The 16,341-nt window shown below is 37.2% G+C and overlaps 1 protein-coding gene across 1 annotated transcript; it reads left to right on the top strand.

The window, feature by feature from the left end:
* The first annotated feature begins 1,642 nt into the window (after positions 1 to 1,642).
* Positions 1,643 to 14,899, top strand: LOC143189064 (LIM/homeobox protein Awh). The gene is made up of 3 exons (XM_076393696.1): positions 1,643 to 1,906; positions 12,864 to 13,318; positions 14,407 to 14,899. Exons 1-3 carry the CDS (start codon positions 1,728 to 1,730, stop codon positions 14,613 to 14,615), a joined length of 843 nt encoding a protein of 280 aa, XP_076249811.1. The 5' UTR covers positions 1,643 to 1,727; the 3' UTR covers positions 14,616 to 14,899.
* The last annotated feature ends 1,442 nt before the right edge of the window (positions 14,900 to 16,341 follow it).

The following is a 16,341-nucleotide window of genomic DNA, read 5'->3' as shown; positions in this document are numbered from 1 at the left end:
ACTACATATTTCCTCATCACTGTATCTGATTTTATATAAGAAAAAAAAGTATTGTAATAATTATAATATATACATTTATGATATAATATTATCATAAATATTAACTTTGAGTTAAAAATACTTTGCCATAGATTGTAACTGTAATAAAGACCAACAAGTGTTTCCAAATTTTTGGGCTTTAATATATATACATATTTTCATTTCATGTGAATTGACCCTGATACATACACCCTAAAACAAAGCCACAAGGCAAGGGGTTAAGAAACTATAAAAAGAAAGAAGCCCCTAGAACACCTCGAGTCCCCTGTCCTACGATTAGCGAACTCTTGTCCACCTGAAGACGGAATCGCGTGCAGAACAGTGATACACGACGTGTGTGTAATCATGCGGATCGTAGACGTTGCTCAGACCATCCAGGGATCGAGGGATCATGCCCAGAGCGGCATCATTTATCAGCCGGCGGCAGCCCCCTCTCGTTTATTATTTCACTTTGCTGAGTATTAATTGAGATTTGGAGCCCGCAGCCAGCCTTTCCGTACACGACACCCGGAAACGACTCCAATGCGTGCGTTCCTCTGCCGTTTACTACACGTTATGCGTTATGAATCGATCGACGATCGTCGTTTGCATCGAGAGACAAATTTTCCGTGTGCCTTTCTAACGACGGCTGTAGCTTCTTCGTTTGACTCAATAGTCTTGAAAACGAAGGTGTCGAATAGATAATAATGTTTCGATAACTGATTTTTTGGTAAAGCTTAAAACATTATCATTGATGATTAGAATTGTCGCGCGAATTACCTCCTTGGTATAATGGGGCAAATTGGTAAGTGGGAGGAGAAATAATGGATGTCCTGTTGTAGTGTGTTGCTAAGGTTTTGCTTGAGTCTAGAGCCTAGACTTATGGCAATGGACACTCGTTATTTCTTCCCACACCTCCCAATTTCTTCTACTGTATCCAAGAAGGGGACTCGGGTGGCAACTCTGTTAATGATATTTACTTGTAGATAAGTATCGAGGTTCACTTACATCTGATGTGGATCTTTGTATATAAAGAATTTCTTCACTTCAAAATAAGAGTTCTAAATGCCAATATGTCAAAGATAAAAACGTGTGACTTAGGTCACTTTGCTGTATAACTACGGATATGTATAATAGAGACTTTAATAAATATTCCAGGACTTTGCCAAATTTTGTTTCAGTTTGCTTATGGTGTGAAGAAATATATTTGCCCAGAAAGGGTACATTAGATCACTATTACTCGTTTGCGTGATACTATAGTATATTTAACCAGTCCAGTCCATGCGTGCGTTGGCCATTTAAACAAGGCATTCAAATAATGCATAGATAATAATCTGCTCGAAGCTATTCAACGCGATGAAATGAAAATTCAAACTTCTGTTCCGTGATATTTAGTTATATAAAAAAGAAATTTCAAAGACTACGCATGAAGATATCATTTTTATTTAATTGATACAGTACCTAAAGGATTGAAATTTTATACTGATTCTTCCTTAACTATAGAAACTTCTCATTTTGGTTCCATTTAATCAATAATACTCAATTCTTAATTATTGCAGACTGAGATCGAGACGGAGACGGAGTGCACGGACACTATCCTCTGCTCGAACAACAACAACAACAATAGCACTAACAATAATAACAATAATAACGTGCCAAGCATCAAGAAAGTCAGCAACAGTATTGGAAGCAACGACAGTCACGATGGAATGGAAATGGATTGCGGTGGTTGCGGGGAAAGCGTCCGCGAGCGCACTGTCCTCTGTGTAGGGGGTCGTACCTGGCATTCCAGGTGCCTCAAGTGTTGCGCTTGTGCGAGGCCTTTGCACGATCAGCACTCCTGCTTCCTTCGGGGGATGCGGCTATACTGCAGGCACGACTACGCGTTGTAAGTACAACTTCGTTTCTCTTTCCAGAGTCGACAGACCTCGATGTTAAAGTTAGCTAAACCATAGCTATTAGGACACCATATAAGTAATATGTCTTAAATGTATTTAGAGATTAGTAAATTTATTTACAAGGAAATTAGTAATTAACATTTCATTTAGTTATCGATACGTTGGCCTGTATTTTGTATGATTAGTTTACAATTTTTGAATAGGTAATGTAATAGAATAGATAATACGAAATCCTTTTGGAATATATTCTGATGTTTACAAGTTTGAGAATATTTGAAGTTAACAATTTTTAGATCATTGAATTACGCAATAATTTTGTATACATGAAGCTCACTGAATAAATGAAGACACAAAGGTTTCAGTTCGAATAATATCTATGTAAGAAGCATGACACTTAGGATCATGATTTGGCACACCTAACGTCACTTTAAAGAATAATCTCTATTGTGTACATATTTAACTCTTTTAGTGCCAAGATACTGATCTATCGGTAATAAGACGCAGTTCTAAATTGCCAGTTGGCTCTAGAAGGGTTAATAATGAAAAGTCCTCTTGAAGAGTGAACTTTGATAAGATTTCTACTATCTAAGCAGAATTGTTTTTCTTAATGCTTCTATTTATGAAATATATTTTGAAGTTTAGGAACACTTATTAAAGTTCCTACCACTTGTAGTTGAACGCATGGTATGTTCATCTACTTTATGAGATAAAGTATCCTGTTATCCAAGTGACCTTAGCTCAATTTGCAATTTCTCTACACCCCTAGCTCAATTTCTTTACGAATCACACACATGACCAAAAAGCATCTCTGACCTCTTCCCAGAGAGATCTTCATCGGGTTACCTAAAGATAACTTTCAGCTACTCGATCACACCGCGATCGAAGTAGCAGTTGTCCGTCAGGAGCAACCAGGGATTATCGACAAGTCTAATAACATTCCGTTCGATCGAATAGACACCCCACTGATACGTGTAACCAGTGAGTAAAGCCGAGCTTAAGAGGACGTTTCTCAACTACCATAGGAGCTCCTGGAAAGAACGATCATTTGTTCGACTTACAGGGACCGTCCTCGCGGAGTACGCTGACACTGGCATAACTGATATCTCAGACACCCTGTCGTGCAGCTAGCTTCAGAGGATTCCACGAACAGCTCCCTCGGGATCGATTTTGAAGGGTATCGGTCTGGATTATGAACTCATGACTAGCTAAAATACACGGCCCTTTTGGCTACGAATCCTTTGTGGTTCTGGAACGAGCTACTTGACCGAGTGTCGTACTTTTCTGTCACGTTAGCCTTAGTCACTACTTGAGAATTGCCCAAATACTATCTAGAACTCGAGAGAAGTTCGAGAACATCATTTGGGTTAATAGCAATGAATTCGATGTTAAGCCTTAATTAAGAAAAAGTTCATTTGGAATGACATAGGAGCGAGAGGAATACTTTGCAGACACTGTGTAGTCCTCTTTATGTCGCGTTGCTTATATATATGTATACAAATTACATATTAATACGAATGCCTAATTTTGCAAATATGCACACGCACTCGGCTATTAAATCAAAAGAATGCGTTGGGGTATACAATTCTAGAAAAAATGGGCCACAAGGAGGTGATACGAGGAACAATCGAACTTGCGTTCCTTTTAAGGTTCTAAATAACTTGTTCTCATCTCTACATAAAGTAGATGGCCAGAATTTTTCCATACTAACGTTTAAAACTCTTTACAATGTTTTTGAACACCTATTTAGTGAAACTATCAAATGTCAAATCTTAATTATTAGTTCATGAATTTCTCATTATTGACAAGTTAGAAAGCACTAGCGAAATTGTGATCACCTACCTTAGCATGCATTCCCTTCTATTTCTTTTACCCACTATCTATTGACCCATATGTGCACCCTTTCGAGGTCACGTGGTGGTCACGTGTACGCAGACATTCCGCCAGACTAACAGATATCTATACACGAATGTTCGACGGATTGTATACGCTAGAGATTCGCCAGTGGGTGATTAATGTCTTCCAATGTAGCCTTCTTGGTTTTGTCTTCTTCTTCTTCTTCTCCTTCTCCTCCTTCTTCTTCTTCTTCTTTGGACCTCACGTACAGTCGGCTATTCACGTCACCGGGCATACGTGTACCACGCATGCTCACACGCGAGCTGCGAGTCACGTTGTGACGTTGAAGCTGCCCTGATGCTGGCCAGGAATAAAGGACATCTCAACTGACTTTTTCTCGCGGTTACAGGTCCCTCGCGAAAAAAAGAGGCTCGTGTTTCGACGATCGGTCGGTTGGTGCGAACTTTCGAAACGGCGCCTTTTGATCGACAGACGTGATCCTCAATACCATCTTTTGGCGAAATCGTACACGATAGGGGAAAGACTTGACTTCCTTAGCTAATTGTTGTTAACTGTTTTGGTCTTATGTTAAATATAAGGAAAGTATGTTCATATTTATTTAGTACAGGAAGGGAAAGAATCTTACACAGTAGGATCTCGATTATGTATTTGAAGTAATGTGAGATTCAAATATTTGAGGCATCTTTTTGATAGCCAGCTTTCTTCAGTAAACTATTATTACTTCACTGTTTAAATTTTAGGTACTTAATGTACTGCTCTATTCTTACTGTTATTACACTCAATTTTCGTAACCCTAAATAACAGAAATTTTAAATATTCGGAGTTCGGTTAATCGAGTTTCCACCATAAGTGTGTACTTTCAATGTGGAGGACCTACATGCTATAGTATGATAAATATGTATAATAATAAATATATCTAAATTGTTAGTCAAAATTTCAAGTTAAGGGAGGGAATTAGATCTTTAATGACAAATAACACAGGTGGCTACTTCTCATGTAATGGTTAAACCAAAAACATTGATATTTATGTAGAAGGTGGTATAATTTCCGTGTCCACTACTGCACAAGGTGATCAGTTTAACTGGAAACCCTTCGAGTATTTATTGTAAATGTTATTAGCATTGTGAGTGCTGCCAACACTTATTAGAGGGTTTCTATATAGTTAAACTGATCATTCTGTATATGAGAAGTCAGTTCTAAAAGTGTAATTGGAAATTTCTCCAGTTAGAGTTTTGCAAACTACATCCTCAGTAGCTATTGTTACCAACATATCCGAAGGTTTACTGAAAAGTTTATACAAAATTTCTTCTCTCCTCCCATTTCTCATTACTTAATTCCTACAGGTTTGTAAATATGGTTTGACCCCTCATGAGCTACCCATCGTTAAAGTAATTTCCTTCTTAAAATAAGTCCCAATCCAAGCACAATACACTCACGGCTGAAATAAATAAAAAAGGAAGAATTAGAAAAAATCCCAAATTCGACCTCCTCTTGCTAAGTCATTCGAGGATTCATTACAATTCGATGTATGTGAACCGGGTGTCCTTCCAGATAACTCTTATCAGCTTAATGATTACAACTTACACGATTACGAAGCGATTCCAGAAGGTTAGTGGTTTTGGACGGCGAACAGGGCCCTACACAGAGGCACGCGCGTGTGGGTGCCGAGTGACCAGCAAAGGCTGCTAGTGTTCCAGGGGACCGAGGAATTCGCCTCGTAAGGCCCCTGAAGCCCAGCTGTGATTTTCTCTCTTTCGTCCACTCTCGTGTGTCGGTGCTTTTCAACCGGGACGGGTGTCTTTTAAATTAATAAATATTCGCCGACGCTATTCTCCGCCCCTCGACGATCCGTTTCCACCCGTGTCGCGTCGGCTCCGCAGAAAAAGATTTCGGTGAATAAAACGACGCGAGCTGGGCAACGAGCGGGCCCCAGAATCGCTCTATTAGCGGTCTCCAGCCGCTACGGAATTCCGGTTCTCTTAATTCAGTGTGGCCGAAGTTCGCGACAGCGAATCGACCGCCGCCTTAATCATGACCTTATCGTCTCCAGCCTTAATGGCACTTAAATGCGAATGCCTACGCCCTCCGGAAAGAGTCGAGAATTCGCCTGGTCGCGACATTCAGGGGCATCTCTGGTTTCAACGATTTCCTAAACACTGCCTATTGCGATTATCGACAATAATTTGGGGACCAGTTTCGTTCAGCTGTCCTTTTCGTTCCTTCCTCCGCTGCCTCGGCTCGTCACTTCCTGATTGGGCTCCGAGTTTATGGGGTACGATTGAACGGTACCGTTATACCTTGTGTTTGGCTTAGGTCTGTGAATGAAGTAACGTTACGTAGCGTTGATAGTAAGGAGTTTTGCTGGCGAATATTTGCAGATGAGATGAAACATTTAGGCTGCAGATTAGAGTGGGATTTATGTCTAATTTTCTTTAGAATCTGAAGAAACGAATTTGATGAAATTTTTTATAGCGAATCCTAAAAGGTTATTGAAGGCATTGAACGAAGGAACTTTGAAAGCAATGCTTATACATATTTTGTATGAAATGATCATTTATCATTTCTTTAACGATATATTACGCATCATGTAACATTTATTATAAAAGATTTACAAAGAATCGCGGACTTAGTTTATTTAAAATTATGTTAGCCCTTAACTACGTAAACCAAATTTTAAAATATAAAAGTTTTAATTAAAACTTATTGATATTAAATACTTCTAAAATTTATATGATGTTAACTGGAATGTAGAAACTTGTTATAACATATATAAAGTCTTTCATAATTGAAATAAGAGCAATAATAAAAATATCTATATCCACATGGATCATGGAATATATCCACCAAACTTTATATCAACAGCTGAGGGTTAATAGAGTACTAATTTTCAGAACCAATTTGATTGAAGTCACTTCCTCACTTTTGCAGCCAAGATATCACGAACTTCAACAATTTTCAATACCTGAATCTCAGTTACCAGTCCTCTGTACTACCAAAAGTAGTACCTAAAATTAAACCTATTAAAAGAACCTTGAAACTTGTCGGACAAAAAACCTCTTCGAGACAATCAATTCGGCCATCAATCTCCACGCAACGTCTGCATCTTCCCTCATCGTCCCCTAAGCGTGCAACCAGCACCATCGATCAAGAAACAATAATTCAACCATAAAATACACCGAGCGTTGTAATTTATTTAGTCGTTCGTTTATATCTCCGATAATATCGAAGATCGCGATCATGATCTGGCTGAGCGCGAGAATCGAATCGGTGGAGCAGAAGGGTGAGGGAGGGGGGCCATGAATTCTACCGTGCAGAGGTCGGGGATAGCGCCTGACTTAATCCCCCGTTGACTTATAGGGGCCGCCTATGTGGAAGAACAAATGAATAAATTAGGGCGGGGTCGTTTGGTAGCCGATGTACGGCCCTGAAGATTTATAGATACCCAATACCAGTTCCCCCCACTCACCCTGCAGTCTGGTTACATCGGGGCTTCTGCTGTCTACCCTTCTACCTTTGGATCCTCCCGACGTGCACGCGAGAGGAGGAAAGGGGTGGCGCCACTATTTATGCTAATAACACCTCGACCAAGGTCTAGGGGTCCTCTAGCACCGGACTCGACACCGAAATCGCGTCATCTTTTACACTTTCCTTGGTTTACTGGGGAAGGTGTCCGCCAATGGATCGCAAACTATCTCGAACGACTCGATTCTTGATGTTTATGAACAAATTTGAGGGCCTGCGTGTGTTTACTTTCAGTTTTGGGACATTATTTATGGATATAATTTAGCTTCGGTGACGATGGCGCCATTTGGGCTGCGGTTTTATTTAATTTTAACAAGTTGCGTGTGGGAGAGGTTGTACTGGATTGTGGATTGCCCACTTTGTCTGTCAGCCTTTCTTTATGGATTACTCAGAATGTTTTATATTATGCGGGAAGTATCGTGCAATGTTGGTGGATTGAAGGTATAAAAATAAACCAAGAGATTCATTTAAGTCCATGTATGATATGATTTTCTTTACGAGTCACAGCCATTTTGTTGTTGTCTAAGTTCTTTATCTGGCTCCATATAAATTGATTGCCTTGACTTGTTGACTCGGTTTGTATACTATTTAATTGCTGTATTAATAGTGCAAGTAGTACCTGATACTGATTAGGAATTAGTCAGACTTGGTGGCCCTCAAATTTTTCAGATAAATAAAAAAGCCATCTATGCAGTCCATATATGCTAATTAAAAAATAATTGTGATGTTAGTGGAAGTGTGGACTACTGATGTGAATATGTATGTATAACCTCTGGACGAGGAATTCAGAACACATGCTAAGATTGTACTTTTTTAATCACAAAATTATTACTACGTGCAGCAATTAATTTACGACCACCTGTTTTTGAAGCATTTAGTTCCTGCTGGTCATTAATTACCTCAAAAGTGTCTCTCAGGTGCTATAAATCAATCTTTCAATCACTTCGATCTCTGCAATTTTCAAGTGAGTGAAAGTGAATATATTACAAGGTATACAGAATATAATTATTAAAATAAATGCTTCTTATAATATCTAAATAGGTACATATTTTATTTGATGTATTACTAAAGTAACTGAAAATTGATATGGAGAAACGACAGGACATCTCAAGTAAAATAAATGTGTATGTTATTAATTTTGACGAAGGTGATAACATATTTCATTGTCAGTGTCAACTCAGGAAAAATGAGAAATGGAAAGTTAGCAATTTTATCAAAGAGAATCTCGCTTATTTGAAGATTTTTAGCGGTCTTAATTTGATAGGTAGGGGCTGCAGATTATCGAATCCCTGACAAGTATAAACCTCCAAAGGGGCGAAGTAAACTGAACCCAGAGACAGGTTTCAAGGGGAACATGCTCCTAGGCGTGCCCCGTGCACGATCACCATAACCAATAATGTCCGAAAATATCTTCGATGCAACGATGACGATGCAATCCATTGAGCAGACTAATCCTTCCGTGGCTTACCATATTTTTCCATACAATAACCCTTTAGTCGATCGACCATTCTTCTTGTTCACCCTTCGCTCATTTTTCTTTTCGCTATGTCCTTTTCTTTTAACAGTCGAAAGAAGAAGAAATCTTTCTTTAGTCTATTTATCCACCCCTCCTTCGTTTTGTAATCCGCTGCCAGTGAAAGATCGAATTCTTTTCGCTGAATATTTTTCTTTCTCCCTCTTCTTATAAGCTACAGTTTTGATAAGCGACAGTTATTCAGCGACATCAGCAGCGTAGGCTATACACATATTGTAAAAGGAAGTTGTAAAAGGTGTAGATAAAGAAGTAGAAAAGTGGATTGGATCTGTAATCTCAGTAGTATCTCAGAAGAAATAATTTATTCTAAGTTTCAACCCTCTGTCTTCATCATCAGAGCAAAAGTTAGGAGTAAAAATGATGTGCCTGCAAAAATTAAGGACGCACCTGTATCTGTAGTTGTAAGCCAAAATGGCCTAAGACCTAAGTAACATATTTTTGTTTTTGACGTTTAAAGTCTTTAACTTCAATATGCCTTAAACTCTTAATCTGTCTCAAACTTTTGTCTTCTTAAACTCTCACTTTGAAGTAAGAAAAAACTCTTTTCATATCCTTTCTTCTTTCTGAGAATATAAATTCTATATTCTACTAGATCTGAATTAACACCTTAACTCGAATTCTAGAATTCTACTTTTAAAACTTCTACTTTTGAAAGCTACGTTAATATGTCCTACGTATGAAGGCATTATCTACTTATTTTATTTAATACCTACTTAACTTTTGTCTCATTACTCTCTATATAATTTTACTCATTTTAGTGTGTACACTACCCCCGAAATATTAACATGCATTTATGAATCGCCCTGTATGCGTATCGAATAATCGCAGCTCAGAAGAACCTTCAGACGTGTTAAGCTTGAAAATACATTCAGAGTGGCTGGTAACAGGATTATTCATATCGCATAACAACAATATCAATCGAGAGAACGAATTGATTCAAGGCGTGCAAGGGAGCATTCTGCTCGACTACTGATACCTCAGTGCCTCAGCCCTAGCGATGATCCAGCTGCGATAATTAGGTACAACGAGACAGTCGTATATTCAACAATCGCGATCGTGTCATCCGTTTCCTGATCGTCGGTAGAAATTCAAAGGGCTCGAGTCATTTGTAGGGCGAGGGGAAGCCGCAGGACTGAGACGTCGAGATAATCTGGACGTAATCTGGCCGACGAATCGCGGGCCGCCGAGTCCGGGCCGATCCTTAAACCGTGGCTCACGCGCCTCTGACGCGCTCCACTCCGAGGGACATCGAGTGGCAGAGTAATATGTTAATGAGGACAGGGCCAGCGGATTCTCGTGCACGGAGGTCCTGAATGAACCTGCGGCCCCGACCAAAATAGCCCCTTGTTTCTCGCGACCACTGGCCTTTTCGTTCGAGGCACAGCGTTTCGCGATCGCTAATTTGCGAGCGAGGATAGTGGCTCCCAGGGCTTCGACCGTGTGGTAGAGTCCTATACAGTATTACTGTGATACTTGTTTGTGGAAATCGGTTGAAACCCTTACAGTTTGTTTCGTTTTCAAATTTAACGAGGCGAAAGTTAATTAGTAATTGAGCTACTCATAGACCAATGTGATTAATTCCACCTTTCCAATTCTTTGAAATTTAATTGCCAAGTTAATTAATGTTTAGCTTTTCATATTAAAAATGAATAGTAAATATTTATATTTTGTGGAGTTACCTAATTTGGCAAATGAGCGGCTCAATTGTAATTGTAATATCTGTAGTTGTTTCAAGGAGATGTCTACGTAGCTAGGTACCTATGTAGGTACTGTTTATAGGTTTCTTGCTATTGATAAGTTATGAAATTGTACTAAATACTACTAGTTGAGTTTATGAATGAGAAATAGATCTTTTATGTTAAATTGGAAGATAGAAATATTGGCTCTTGGGATTTCAATTTTGTACATGGTACAGTACTATAGTGTATTATTCAATATACATCCGTGACTTTTTCCCTTTTTTGCTAAAATTTGTACAAATTTTTACACTTTGTATCATTTTCACTAGTGATGAGACGAAAGTGAATTGAGATGGTAAATTGTACCTGATTAATTTCGAGAAGATGTCGCAGACTTTTTATAGAAATTATAACAGGAAATAATATTTTGTTTTCAATTAAAAGATGGATATATTTTCATGAAATTAATTAAAAAATGAGTAGATATGTTGCATATACATATATGTAAGTGAAAAATTAGTAGAAAGTAGTGAAATCTGAACTCTGTCTAACAAATTATGAAGTAAATTTATGGGAGCTGTAATTATTTCTCAATTAAGAAACCTGTGCACAGATGAATGGATGTACTTGAGTTGTCTGAGATGAAGGAAAGTATGCTGCTAAGTAAATTAGAGAGCATGTAATGTTATGTAAATTGTTGGAGTGATAGGGTGAGCACCATGGGAACAATGAGAAAGTAATTGTTTCAAACGTGAGAGAGAATAGTGTGTGGGGATAGAAGATATTTGAAAGTAAATTGTTGACAGAAACAGAATACTTATGCTTAACCCTTAAATTTTAATATCTTATGCAATTTGTGAAATTTACTTACAACTGCAGCAAGACTTTACAATTGTGTAAATTTACTATCTATTAGTAAAAATAAAATTAATTGGTTATAACAAGTATGCAAGAAAGGTGTACAGAAATACATGGAGTGACTTTTTACTACAGTCACTGAACTTTTGGACTCAAAGACTCTGATTAACACATATTATTAAGAAAAATTTACAAAATCAATATTTTGTTAACAATCATACACCTATAAGATATAACGTGTATTGTAAGTTTTATTAGAAAATATCTCAAAATTATATAAGAAGAATAATTTGTGAAGGTGTAGAAGTTGAACGACTCTTCAACATTGATCTATACTACTTACTCGTTATAAACTCATGAGTCAATGCAAGTAACATCTCTATAAAGAATAGAAAATATTTTTCCGATGACCATCTATACGTTAAAAATTCATTTCTGCTTTCTCAAAAGCGAAAGTGTGATCCCAATTAATATGTATGCAATGAAACTTTAGAAAGAGAAACTACTGCATTGCTGTATCTGTTAATAATTACTGAATCACAATCCAACCAATCCATATCTTTTCTTCAGTTTAAATCAACCCTCTCAAGCTCAATTTTTAACATAATACAAACCCATTCAGCACATTCAATTGGTACTAAAAATGAAAGGCAGTCCCTGGTGGGGGAACTCGAATTTTATATAGAATGTATCCATTTATGCTACTTTTAACATTTCAAGATGTTTTGGCCAAAAAAGATTTATTTTTCATTAAAAAGTGGCATGACGTGAAACTGACACGACACTCACTAAACAAAGACTAAAACGGTGAAAAATGCATACAATCAAAAACAGCTTCACACGCTGCTGGATATAACTCTGTTTATACCAAAGAACATTTGGATACTTAGAAAATTTGTCTTCCATTTCCACGTTTTTCAGAAGTGGAATCATGACGTAAGTGTTACTCGCCATAAGATACGGAACTGTCGTAACGTGTATATGTATGTATGAAACTATATGAGGCATTGGATATAGTTCCAATGAGAAGCCAATGAAGCCAACATCAGAGTACAGACATATATCTTTCTGTCTCTTTTCGTCATCTGTCTGACACATTCGCATTACACTCCAAGGAACATAAAAGGGATAGAGCTATGTACTACCCATACATATATCTACATCCTTCTATCTTGACTTCATACAGTTGCGATTTCCCACATAGTGTCATACATAGGTATACAGGGTGAGTCACGTAACTGTATCACTAGAATTTTTTTAACTATACGTGTCATGAAAAAATGTTTCAAACAAAAGTTGTTTATTATCGAGGGTATGCTCCTTTTTAGTATGCTTCTTTTGCTACCAAACAACTTTCATTTGAAACATTTTCTCACGCAACAAATAGCTTAAAAAAGGTTAGGTGATACAGTTATGAGTCTCACTCTGTATAATATCATGTCACCCATATTGAATATGTTAGAGATCCCCTCATGGAGCTCGATATTCCAAATGTTTCAGAACGTTCGGCGCAAAGTGCGCAAAATGTGGTCGAAGCGTCGGTGCAGGGGATTGGGTGAGGAGGGCCAGGGAAAGGGTTTATCACTTGGCCTGTTTCGCCTGTGACGCTTGCTCGCGTCAACTGTCCACGGGGGAGCAATTTGCCCTGCTGGATGCCAGGCTGCTTTGCAAGGCTCACTACCTTGACGTGGTCGAGGGAAACAATACCTCATCCTCCGAGGATTGCGACTCTGAACACGGCGGCAAGGGCAGCAAGACGAAGAGGGTCAGGACGACTTTTACCGAGGAGCAGCTTTCCGTCTTGCAGGCGAACTTTCAATTAGACAGCAATCCCGACGGCCAGGACCTCGAGAGGATAGCGCACGTCACGGGGCTCAGCAAGAGGGTGACGCAAGTGTGGTTTCAGAACTCGAGGGCCAGGCAAAAGAAGCATAGTGGGAAAATTAAATCGCAAAGTGAGTAATATTGTCTGTTGGTTTCAGTTTTGATTGATATGGTGCAGGTCATAACATTTGTACTTTTATAGTAACTCAGCTTATATATATTATGTCAAGTACCATAGATGGGGGAAAGCTTAAGAGGGGATTTTAGGTGTTGAAATGAAACAGAATTCAAGAATGACGAACTTCAGTTGAAAGTTTGCTTGTTAATTATAAGCATTTCAAAATTAGTAAAATTCGCTTGAAATTCAGTAAAATTAGCTTAAGTGGTGCAGACTGACAATTTCATCAGTCTAACTAAAGATCGATTATTCTTTTTATTCATGTTCTTATTCTTATTCATGAATTGTCTTCTTATTCATTAGATAGAAAAAGAAAAATTTTCAGTCTATAATCAGCTTTTAGTCAAGCCGACAAAATTGTCAACCTTGTGTGCCTATACTTTACCCGTAACTGGTGTGGTGTTAGTATTATAACACAACTTAGTAAAATTACTGTCATTCCATTATAAAAACTGATTAGTAATAGTGAACAGAAAATTCATAGTTTTTCAATTTATCATTATTTATAAGTAATTCATTAATATTCTACACAACAAATATTAAAAGTGAGATGGTATGAATGCTGTGATCTCACCATACCAATTAAGGATAAAATGACATAATTGATTGCATGTCACTGTCTGGGTTAAATACTACAAAATCTCATGCCAGTTGTATAAGGTGAATGTCACTGTATGTAAATGATTGTGACAGTAACCGTTTTCTTGGGACGCTTATAATTGATAAACGAATATTCAAACGCAATTTTGTTATACTTGATTTTCATCATATTTCGATATCTAAGCAATCCTTGTAACTTTTTCAAATTTGTAGTCGAACATCTTGCACACGTAGATAATCTCATAAGCATTATAGTTCCTAATTTCACATTCTGTCTTAAGTGAGTAAAGAAAGTTTCAGGAAAAGGGTTTGAAAAGATACATATTAATTTATCTTAATAATATTACTACACCCGAATAGTTACTAACAATGAAACGTCATAGATTTTTGGTACCTAAGCATCTTCAAATATTTTCAATCAAAGTTTCATTGTTTGTTTAGTGCATCACTCACCGCCGATGCAACATCATCCAGGAGAGCTTTATTCTTCTGGGGTGAGTATGGTAGGCGCCTATTTGGGCGGATACCAAGGTGGCAGCGCAGGAAGCGAAAGTCCTGGCAGTCCACTGACGCCGCTTACCCCATTGACACCCCTAACACCAACAACGCCTAACCACCTTCAAGCTCAATTTTGTCATCAGACCGGGTAATTTCGCGAAAGACTGTACGTGAAACCGCTGATTACTTCTGAAAGTGTATCCAGAATTTTATCTTGGTTCCCAATCGATGGGAGCATCTCGAGAATTTTTGTGTCATTGTTAATGGCACTTGGAGAACCGAAAGTGAGAGAATTCTATAATTTCGGAGAGATTGTGGAGAGATGAGTATGATCCAAATTTCATTTTCTTATCAAAGAATTGCATTTAAAATGATATTCGATATTTCTCAGAAATTTGTGTCATGCTTATAAAATAACAAGAAATAGTTTTTGTGTATTTTATTAAATTATCTTTCGAAATTGAGTGTTTTTTGGATCATAGGATGAAAGGAAAACGTCGTGTTTTAAAATGTTTGAATGGTGAATGATCGAGACGTTTTCTTTTTCTTGTATATACCAAAAGGAGCTGTTGGAAGCGAAGCGAGAAGAAAAAGTGATAATTCAAATAGGATAGGATTCCGTGGTAAGGATTGTAGCTTATGACTAGACGAAGAAATTATTTATTATACTTCAATTTCGATTGTAGCGGTTTATAATTTGCAGTTACGCGTGGCGAGTGTTCTTTTAGCGAATTTTTCAGCGAAGATGCAATTGCAATTAGGGAAGAATTGATAAGTATAAAAATACTAGCACTTTCTTTGACAGCAATTATCATTCGAAATTCGATACCAAACATAACTCCAAAAAATCACCACCGGAGAAAAATATTTGTAAAATATTTCACCTTTTCTTTTTTGCATTAGTTACTGACATTATCGAAATCCTTACGATACACGTGTCCTATTTTATTTTCAAAACGCAATTGTATATAGACGTACCCTGTAGCTTTTGTATATAAATCATTCATGAAATCGTGCATGAATATTTGATATTGCTCTTGTGTTGTACACTCACTACCGCAATATTGTAAACCGTACTGTTATTAATAAAAGAATGTCTTTTACTGTTAACTTGTCTTATTATTTTCGACCGTAAATATTCCCATTAAATTATTATGTATAATTTATCTCTCGATAATAATTACTTTATACAAGTTTACAAAATAGGCCTTTGATTATTATGAGTCTCAAACTTGAGACATTCTTCTGATGACTACTTTAATTATTTAAAATAATATAATTAAAATTAATGCTTGAAATCTCAGAGAATTAAAGAACTGTATTCTTATTCTTATTACGTTGAATAAGCATAATTCTAAATAAAAAAGACTGGAATTGTAATTGAAGCTGTAAAGTGTTGATTTTTCTTTTCAATTTTTCAGCTTTTAAAATTTTCAACTTTTTGGATTTTCAACTTTTTAACTTTTCAATATTTCAGTTTTTCACCTTTTCATCTTTTCAAATTCTCACTCTTTAAAATTTTTAAATTTTAATATTCTCGAGATCTCAGTTAATCGATATTCCACTACACACTCAACTATAACTTCACCAAATGCTTCAACTTTTAGTTCAATAAAAACATCTTTAGGAAACAGGAAGATCAGCAGTAAGAAGGTTCTGAACTATTTGCAACATTTTATATTTATATATACTTAGTTACTTACAATATTTACATCACAGTACATGTATATTAAATTACGCTTCTTTTACGATTACACAATTACCTAGACACTGTAAAAGATACTTTCATTTCGGAACATTGCTTTCGTATGCTCTTCGAGTTCCTGGAAGCTCTAGGCAACGACGAGCGAGGCTTCCGGAAGTCCCGAAGACATCGAA

This window comes from Calliopsis andreniformis, chromosome 3 (genome assembly GCF_051401765.1).
Source record: "Calliopsis andreniformis isolate RMS-2024a chromosome 3, iyCalAndr_principal, whole genome shotgun sequence".
NCBI lineage: Eukaryota > Metazoa > Arthropoda > Insecta > Hymenoptera > Andrenidae > Calliopsis > Calliopsis andreniformis.
The sequence above is the reverse complement of the archived record's forward strand: the minus strand, read 5'-3'. Positions and strand labels throughout refer to the sequence as shown.

Coding starts and splice junctions, on each gene's coding strand:
- LOC143189064 (XM_076393696.1), top strand. CDS start 1,728: ATGGAAATGGATTGCGGTGGTTGCGGGGAAAGCGTCCGCGAGCGCACT. Junction 1,907..12,863: donor TGCAGGCACGACTACGCGTT/GTAAGTACAACT, acceptor CAAATGTTTCAG/AACGTTCGGCGCAAAGTGCG. Junction 13,319..14,406: donor TGGGAAAATTAAATCGCAAA/GTGAGTAATATT, acceptor TTGTTTGTTTAG/TGCATCACTCACCGCCGATG.